We start from the raw sequence: 10,312 nt of genomic DNA, 5'->3' as shown, positions 1-10,312 counted from the left end.
TTTTTTTTATTTTTTTACTATTTTTTTTGAAAAAATCGCTATATTTTGTTAATAAAAAAAATAAAAAAAATTTCAAAAAAAAAAAAAAAATTCGAGTAACAGTTATCCATGCACATGTGCATATGTGTCGTTTCTTTGTCAAATTCCGTAATTCATTACAAATAATAGTCAATTGCACTTTCATTTACACTACTACTTGTAATACACTATCTTTTACATTGCCAATGTTAGAAATGCACATGTGCATCTATATGTATCAACAGGAAATAAGGTGTTTTGGTACACTACTTTCTCTTTCATCTATCATTCCATCCATAATACACAAGCATGCACATGTGCATTTCTGTCATTTCTTTGACAAATTCCGTAATTCATTACATATATTAGACAATTGCACTTTCATTTACACTACCATATGTAATACACTACTTTTTACATTACCAATATTAGAAATGCACATGTGCATTATATGTATCAACATGAAATAAGGTGTTTTGGTACACCACTTTGAATACACTTTCCCTTTCATCTATCATACCATCCATAATACACTACCATTACCTCCTACCATCCATAATACAATACCATTACCTCCTACCATCCATAATACAATACCATTAACAATATTTTCACTTTATTACATGTATGTAAACACCATTTATACCATCCAATCAACATATTACATAAAAAATTGACAACTATAACCAAACCATCAACCACTAGATATAACTAACCAAAAAACATGTATATGGGTCTACTTCTCCATTCAAAATCACAAACTTTTTGTACCAAAACACGTTATATCATGGTTATACCTAATTATGCACATGTGCATTTTGAATATTGGTAATGTAAAAAGTAGTGTATTACTAATGGTATTGTAAATTAAAGTGCAATTGTCTATTCCTGATAATGTATTACCGAATTTGTTGAAGTAATGATACATATGCACATGTGCATGGATAACTGTTACTCGAAAAAAAAAGTTTTTTTTTTTTTTTTTTTTTTATGGACCGAAATATAGCGATTTTTTGTTAAAAAATATTAAAAAAAATAAAAAAAATTTTTTGAGTGCTTTTTTGATTTTTTTTAGATTTTATTTTGTGTTCACATTGGTTCTCGCGGTTCTCGCAATAAGGGTGGTTCTCGCATGAACCTTACCCTATATATATATATATATATATATATATATATATATATATATATATATATGGAGGGGCTCATGTGAGAACCACCCTTATTGTGAGAACCTTGAAAACCAATGTGAACACAACCTAAAATAGCTAAAAAAACCTAACCCCCACCCCCCCCCCCAAAAAAAAAAAAAAACCTAACCCCCCCCCCCAAGCTAAATGCTAAAAAAATAACCCCACCCCCCCCCCCCCAAACAAAAAAAAAACCTAAACCCCCTTCCCCCACCCCCCAAAAACCTAACCCCCCCCCTCCCCCAAGCTAAAATGCTAAAAACTAAACCCTCAAAAAACCTAAAAAAAATCTAAAAAAATAAAAAAAAATCGCTACTTTTAGAAGCAAAAAAAAAATTTTTTTTGGCTTCGAAAAGTAGCGATTTTTTTATAAAAAATTCAAAAAAAAATTTTTTTGTGTGATTTTTAGCTATTTTTAGGCATTTTTTGTGTGTTCACACTGGTTCTCGCGGTTCTCACAATAAGAGGTGGTTCTCGCATGATCTTCTCCATATATATATATATATATATATATATATATATATATATATATATATATATATATAGGTAGAGGATCCTGTAAAAAGTGCTCAAAGTGTGAGAAGTGTAAGAAGTGTATTATAACACTATATATAATACTATATAACACCATATAAACACCGTATAACAATATGTAACAACATATAATACCATATAACACTATGTAACACTATATATCATTATATAACAAATATAACACTATACATCTATCATAGACATGCTATCAGACAACCTATAGTGTTATATTTGTTATATAATGATATATTGTGTTACATAGTGTTATATGGTATTATATGGTGTTACATATTGTTATACGGTGTTTATATGGTGTTATATAGTATTATATATAGTGTTATAATACACTTCTTACAATTCTCACACTTTAGGCCCTTTTTACACTATCCTTACCCTATATATATATATATATCATCTATTACTATATATAATGTATATAAGAAAGAGAGTGTTGAAAATTAAGAGTTTACAAGAAATTAAGCTCAATGTACAACTCTTCTATGCATATGCCTTAGGTTCCGAAAACCCTTGTGATGTTACCTAAAGAAGTCTTTATGCATCTCTTATCCAAAAGTGTTCTGCAATTAGAACCTCCAAAGAAGCAAGTGTTCAGATTCTCAAAATTTTGAATTCTCAGGCGCGCATTTTATCTAATTCTCACCTTTCAAAATTCAAACACCCTTTTTCTCTCTTCTTTAACACCATAAAAACAACCCCACGTAGAGAGAGAGAAAGAGAGAGAGAGAGAGAAAGCACAACAATTACATGTTTAAGCAAAAAGTAAAAAGGGGGAAGTATAGGTCACCTGGCATTTACCGCGAAATAGTTTCCACCTCTTTTCTCTTTTTGATCACTTCCGTTTTAAGATATGAATTCAAAATTGTATTAGAATGTACTACCTCCAATTTTGAGTTCTGTTCAACCACCACTTTCAAATCAACAATCAATGGTTGATATATCACCCACGATGGGTGCAAGAGGCACTACAGTTACAGGACCATCGAAGATTGATCCTAACCAAATTCCCCGGTCGATTACCAATACCTTAGTGCTTCTTCATAAAACTCACCAGGGTAACCAAGCCGATCCTCCACCGGTATGGTATTTTAATTATTCTAAAATTTTCTCTCTTAACATTCCAGCAATGTTTATTGAATTTTTTAAAATTTTGCAATATTTTGAAGCCTGCTACCAGTGAATTCATTGTTAGGTTTACTGGAAATTGCAATTCGCGGTAAATGCCAAGTGACCTATACTTCCCCTTTTTTACTTTTTGCTTAAATATGTATGTTGGTTGGTTTAATGTAATATTGTTGTCTTGTTTTAGATTGCTTACACTTCCAATCCTTTGACCACTTCCAATTCCTTCAGACCACACACAATCTTGATATGTTATAAGGGATTTGTGACTGTATTGTAAATATATTAGAGTGACTAGCATGTTCTCTGTCAATTTTATGTTACAGATGAGATCTTTGTGCTTCTGGGTTTAACAGAGATTAACTGGGGGAGACGGACTGATTTTTGTGCTTCTACATTTTATCGGAGATTTGCGATGTGCGCTTGTTTATTCCAGTGATTTTGCTTGCCAAATATTTTACAAATGTTGCTCAGATCTGAATGAAGCCTCGCTGCAACTCTCCTTTATGAACAATCAGAAGGTTACAAAGGCATGTTGTTATTTGACATCAGATGAGTTTTCTGGCCATATATAAATTCATTTTTTCCTTTATGTTCCAAGGTATACAATGATCCAGTTCTAAGGTAGTTACAACCGATTGATTCTTTTCAAGTGTTACTGTTAATTTGTATGTGTTTGTTTGTTCACTTGCAAAGGAATCATAAAAAGATAATGGAGATTCAGCAAAAGGTTCTACAATTTAAAGTTGGCAGGATAAGAGAAGGGTTAAGATAGTGAGAACTTTTTAGTTTTCCTTTTTTTGTTGTTGTTTATAGTTAGACATTTCGGTGAACACCTTTCATGCATTTAGACATTTTAGTTAATAAGCTTGTACTCTTTAAAAAATAAAATATATGAGTTGTGTTAGGACGAATTGTGATCCTCAATCCAAATTTGCTGCTATTGATCGAGCAACTGAGGCTCAAGCAAGCCTTTGACCCGAGTTACTGAATTTTGTTAAGTCTAGGTGCCCATCAAATGTTAGTGCTTGCTTTTGTTTGGTAAGTTTTTTTAGTTTATAACAAAGTTATGATTATATGACGATTGTTTGTGCTACATATGGCAGAGACTCAAGAAATTGTGTGATGCACATATGCTAAAACAGGATGAAACAGTTGTATTGGTCGATGAAGATGATCAAGAATTCAAAACAGAGTGGTGGCCGGAAAGGGTTTTCTTTACGTTGCGTTAAAGGTCTTGGTCATTGTGTCTATCAACTGGGTTTCGGTCATTACGTTCTTTCTTGTGTTTCTATACATTGTGTTATTATCAAAACTTATAACACATGTTAATTTGCGTTTTGTCCATAGTGTTTTTATTAGAACCTATAACCCAATGAAGATAGTGTTATATATGGGTTTTCTACACATTGTGTTATTGGTTATGATTATTTTGTTTTTCAACTAGGTACGAAGGTTTTTATACATTGTGTTATTGTATTATTTTTATTTTAAAAAAGCTATTTTGTTTTTAAAAAAGGTCAACAAAATCCATTGAAAGTGGGGATAACTTCAAAGGATGAGCCATTTTTAACACATACCGTGAACAATAAAAAAAAATCAATAATTTAATTTACAAAATCAACACATCTAACTAGCAATTAAATATAATCAACACACCTAATTAGCAATTTAATTTATTCAATCGGCACGTCCATTAGTAAGGCTATGGGGTATGGGGGTCATGGATTGGAACATTATTTCCACATAGGACCACTAATTAAATGGTATACCCCCCCCCTCCCCCCTCCTTGATTGATGGTGGTTCCCATGGATTAAATCACGATTGCCACGACCCTCCCATTTGAAAATTTTAAGACAAAAATAAATTAAAAAAATAAGGGGATAGTGGTTTGGGTTATGATCACACCCTTAGGGTAGTGGTTTTAAATGGTGAATTAAAGATGGATGACATGGTGCCTATATGGAGGATCATAGTGGTCATGAGGGTCATGACCACACCCTATAGCCTCATATAAACTATACAATCAACACATCAAATTAGCAATGTATTTTATCAAAGTCAACATATTTATTTAGTAATACAATTTATACAACCATCACATCCAATTAGCAATGTAATTTATCAAAATTTAAACATTTATTTAGTAATATAATTTATACAATCAGCACATCCAATTAGCAATGTAATTAATACAATCAGCAACACTACTAGAAAAATAGTTGCTTTCAACGCACTTTTCCATCACAAATACGTCACAAAGTCAGCTTTGCTACGAATTTATGATAAAATCTTAATGTTGGAAAAAGTCCCGTTGGAAATTTATTTGTTACGCATTTACTACGCATTTTTCAACGCATTTCTAACGAAAATATGGTGTCGGAAATTTGTGACGCATTTCCTACACCATTATATATATATATATATATATAGGGGGCTGCTAGAATGAGAACCACCCCGAGTTGTAAGAACCGCGAGAACTACACCCCACAGAGCGCCGTTCGCCATGATTTTTTTTTACAAGTAGATGTGTATATTATAAACACAGCCGTAAAAAATCATGGCGAACGGCGCTCCGTGGGGTGTAGTTTTTTACACCACAAGTTTGGTGTTTTTTAATTTTTTTTCTTTTTTCTTTTTTTTCACAAAACTTGTGGTGTAAAAAACTACACCCCACGGAGCGCCGTTCGCCATGATTTTTTACGGCTGTGTTTATAATATACACATCTACTTGTAAAAAAAAATCATGGCGAACGGCGCTCCGTGGGGTGTAGTTTTCGCGGTTCTTACAACTCGAGGTGGTTTTCATTCTAGCGGCTCCCTATATATATATATATATATATATATATATATATATTGTTATTGAAGTACGATGAATAGTAATTTTAAATTTAAAATAATATATACTTTTTTTAATATTCTATTATTTTAGTATTATAATAACTTATTATAATATTTACTTTCTAACATATTTTCTTTTTTATTTTTTAAACCTTATTCTCTTTTTTAGTTTACTTTTTGATTTTCACATTTTTTTAATAATATTACCTTTATCAATCAATTTAATATTTTTTTAATAACAGTCGTTTGTTAATTAATTAAAAAAACTTAAGTATGGAATTATGTTTACCCCCCCCCGATTCCGATACAAGTGCTGTTAAAAATGAAGTTGTATTCAAACTAGAGTATTTATTTGGTATCGTTTTACGGTACGATAATAAATTAAACCGATTCTACCGTTTGGCTTTTGAAACAACATTCTTCATTTTCAAATATCGTTTGTTTAACATTATCATATTCTCCGTTTCGCCGCAACGCGCGACGCCAATAAAAAATAGTTTCCTAATTATTATTAGTAGAGCTTTATAACGCATTTGCAACGAAATATTTTCAAAAATTTCCAACACATTTGTAACGGAATATTTTCAAAAAACTTGCAACGCATTTGTAACGGAATATTTAAAAAAAAACTAAAAAAATAGAAAACCCAATTCTTTTACTAAAAAATTGTAGGAAAATCAGCAAAAAAATAAATAAAATACAGAACCTATTTAAATTCACCATACTTCAAACTAGAAAACTCAGATTTATTCAATTTTCTTACAAACTAATCTCGGTGATTTTCGACTCATCTCGCATATGCGGTGTCTCTCGCTTGCTATCATCCCTTTGTGGTTTTCCGGTTCCTTCCGACACATAAGAGGTGTGTCTTTCAACCCTATGTTGATAATTGCCTCTCCCTCAGCCTCGTGACGGATGGAATCTCCATCGTCCATGATTTTCAACACGCCGTCCATACTCGCATACAAGAGTTCTTCTAGAGTGTTCATAGGGCTTTCTTTTTTTCTTCAACTTTATCCTTTCTTCATAAATTTTTAATCTACCAATAGCCTCGTCTAGAGTCATCGTGTCTCGATCGGAGCATTGTTCGATCGATGCAACTATTTGAATAAATCTATCTTGCACAGTGTTTAGAAGTTTTCGTACCAGAGTGGATTGATTCAGTGTTGTTCCAAATTTACTTGCCCTTGTAACAATATTGTTAATCCTTTTAGATAAAGAATCCACAGTGTCGTCTTCCTTCATTTGCAATAACTCGAACTCTGACATGAGTGTATGCAAACGAGCCATTTGTACCCGATCAACGCCAACGTGTCTAGTCTTTAATGTGTTCCTAATCTCTCTTGCATTTTTGCAATTTTTCGCTTGCAAAATCATATGTTTGTTGTTGCCTAGAACAAATATGCAATCGTTGCTTTATCTTTTTTCACATCTTGTTGTGTTAGTTTTGGGGGTTCTATCATCTCCTCCTGGAGTCCATTCACTTCTAGTATGGTTTTGATGCATATTGCCCATACTGTACAATTTGTTGGTTTTAAAATTGGACATTGGTAGTGAGTCAGAGATCCCACATCCTTGTGTATTACAATTTGTTGACTCGAACCGCTCGGTGTATCAGACATGATTTCTAATCGAATGATTTTACTATGACAAATTGTAATTTACAACCTCGTATACTTTCTTATGCCTAAACTACTACCCAATACAAAAGAAATCTAAATGCAAATTAGATACGCAAACCTAAATTGAACCTTGTTTTGAAAATATCGTGATTCTTCGGATTCGATAACACTTTTTGGCCTTCACACCTTTACTCGCGAATAGAACTTATTGTGTATAACCACCGAATTGTATTCTGATTCTTCCTGGCTCTCCAAACAAAACAGAACAACCTTGTTCTTTGTTCTTGTACTCGGTTTGATACACCCACGAAACCTAATCTGATCGCTAACTTCGAATTTTCATAACCCTTCACGTAATCAAAACCCTAATTGCATGATTTTGCCTTTTGAGATATCCAACGCCTTGTGAATTGTTGTATATAGTGAATCAATATCAATAACCTGTCTGATACCACTGTAGGCACCAAACTAACAGAGATAGACTCTAACTAATACACATGGCAGTTATTGAATTCAACATAAACGATGAAGAATAAGAATCAATATGTGTGAAGGGATGCAAACATAAAATTAACTCATCAAAATCAAAAGACATAACTGAAGAGGTATTGAATTCTCTCATGAAAACGAAAGTGTCTAGACCAAAAGCATGCTTGACGTGTATTATGAAACAAAAGCATGACTGAGCAAAGCGTTCAGTAGATGGATAGACAAATAAGAATAGAAACAACGGGCCGGTAACATCCTTGCATAGACATATTATTTTTTGTTGATAGCCTATGGGGTTCAAACCAACTTCAGAAGTCATACGAACTAGTACATTTTCATATCAAGATACTTATTCATAATGATATATCCTATACTTACTTAAGCATCTCAAGGTGTTCTCGACTCTAGAGGTTTCGGTCTTGGACCCTTTCTAACGGGTTCTGATTGGTGTGTACAAATCCATAAAAGATTGAAGAGGATGAAGTGTGCCCGGTCTATCTCCTATATATCCATCTTGGTGGATCGTGAACATCTAACTAGTGTAAAAAATATACTAGTAGATTATGTCCATAAGTCTCATTTTATGTACATTTGATTAAAGCATTTGCATAATTTAATACTCTAAATTGTTTAATACCTTTGATTTTGTATAAACTTGTTAATCGAGGGAGTGAATATGGTAATATCATCTACATGAGTGAGTGACTACAAATTTAACGTTTATGAGAAAGAATAGTCAATTAAGTGCAACCAATTATAGCAGATGCCCACTTGGCCACTTGGACACTGCCCATATATCCAGATTAAACAAAACAAAACACCACAACCATGCAATACCCTAATCTTGACGTCAAGGTGGGACACTCTGATTGCGTCACTTTGTCACGCTTGCCTGCATCAAACACCAAAGAACATAGATTTTTGTAAGGACGAATTTCTTTTATTAGGCTATCGCAATCCCTAAATTGTAGAGTCCCATTATTCTACTTTGGCTAGATTATGTTGTTTTAACTGGGCTGACGCTGACTTCAGAATTTGGCTTAGGTATTCCCCCGGGAAACCATACCGCCGGCCAGTGGCGGATCTAGGATTCACGACAAGCCGTACCGTTTTATAAATAAGCCGTAACGAAATCGAAAAAATATCAAATTTTTCCAAAATTTACACTAAAAACGTCAAATTTTTCCGAGCCAAGCCGTAGCGGAGGTTACCCCCGGTTAAGGCTAGGTCCGCCCCTACCGCCGGCTGCCATTTGACAGTCGTTGTGCCACCACAAGAACAGAACTCTCTGACGTAACAAACGGTGAGACGAAAACTCAGGTAGGCTCAGGATAAAGCCTGACACCTCTTTATATCCACGGATAACGCACCACTCTTCCAAAATAATAACAATAACAATAATTATTCATGGATGCTTCTTGCACCCATCACCACAGCTCCAATTACTCCCCGGATGATCGTATATTCCGGCAAGAGTCACTCCCTTTTGATCTCAACGACTCCCAAGATATGCTACTGTTTGACATGCTTGTAGTTGCATCAATGGTAGATCTGGATCAACAAGTCAAGGACGTCGAACCAGTTAATAAGTTAAAAACCAGCACCAACAAGTCATACCGAGGCGTTAGGAGACGGCCGTGGGGGAAGTTTGCTGCGGAGATAAGGGATTCCACAAGGCACGGTGTCCGTGTATGGCTTGGGACGTTTGATAGCGCAGAGGCGGCCGCTATGGCGTACGATGAAGCCGCGTTTACAATGAGAGGGTCGTTGGCGGTGTTGAATTTTCCGGTTGAGAGAGTGAAGGAGTCATTGAAGAAGATGAAGTATGGTTTTGAAGAAGGGTGTTCCCCGGTGGTGGTGCTCAAGAAACGACACTCTCATAGGGGTAAAAGAGACGGTAAAGTCGCGGTCGGCCAGAAGGAGATCCATGGCGGTTTTGGAGGGTTTCATTAGGTGATGATTGTTTGGAACAAGTTTTCAGAAGATGTTATTTCTTCTGTATGATCCCCTTTTAGTAAGTTGTGATCTTTGTCAATCAATCAATTAATCGTACCAACTAAATCCTACAAATAGAAAAACTATTAGTAGAGTCTAAGAAGGGTGTGATATAGGCGCGCTTTATCTCTATCCCTAAGTTGTGATCTTTGTACATAAGAAAATGTTTTACTTACACTTTGGTCTTTTAGATATTATTGTAATTTAATATCTTTGAGTCTAATTACATTTCGTTCTTAGGTTTAAAAATTACGGATATCATCCATATACTATCTACAACAAGATCGTCGTAATTTTAGTCCGTGGGATGGATAATCGTCCATTTTAAACGTTAGTTATATTTTCAGTCACGTAATCAAAAAGATCATAATATTTCTGAAGTAAAAGTCAAAAGCTCAAAGGATCTATAATAACAAATCAAAAGCGGTGGTCATAATATTAAAGCAAACAAAAAGAAAAAATCCATTCAAATATAACAAAGTTGA

At 34.0% G+C, this 10,312-nt stretch overlaps 1 protein-coding gene and 1 long non-coding RNA gene across 2 annotated transcripts; both read left to right on the top strand.

Annotated features, from left to right (window-relative positions):
- The first annotated feature begins 2,339 nt into the window (after positions 1–2,339).
- Positions 2,340–4,322, top strand: LOC110936890. The gene is made up of 2 exons (XR_004891363.1): positions 2,340–2,973; positions 3,206–4,322. It is a non-coding gene; the product is annotated as an uncharacterized LOC110936890 (long non-coding RNA).
- Positions 4,323–9,200: 4,878 nt separating this feature from the next.
- Positions 9,201–10,079, top strand: LOC110936891 (ethylene-response factor C3). Its single transcript, XM_022179300.2, has one exon. The coding sequence runs from the start codon at positions 9,240–9,242 to the stop codon at positions 9,783–9,785; it is 546 nt and encodes a 181-aa protein (XP_022034992.1). The 5' UTR covers positions 9,201–9,239; the 3' UTR covers positions 9,786–10,079.
- Positions 10,080–10,312: the final 233 nt, after the last annotated feature.

The sequence above is a fragment of the Helianthus annuus genome, chromosome 4, assembly GCF_002127325.2.
Source record: "Helianthus annuus cultivar XRQ/B chromosome 4, HanXRQr2.0-SUNRISE, whole genome shotgun sequence".
Lineage (NCBI taxonomy): Eukaryota > Viridiplantae > Streptophyta > Magnoliopsida > Asterales > Asteraceae > Helianthus > Helianthus annuus.
This window is presented reverse-complemented; position numbering and strand designations above follow the sequence as displayed.

Excerpts from the sequence above, each read along its gene's own strand:
- LOC110936891 (XM_022179300.2), top strand. The coding sequence starts at position 9,240 with ATGGATGCTTCTTGCACCCATCACCACAGCTCCAATTACTCCCCGGAT.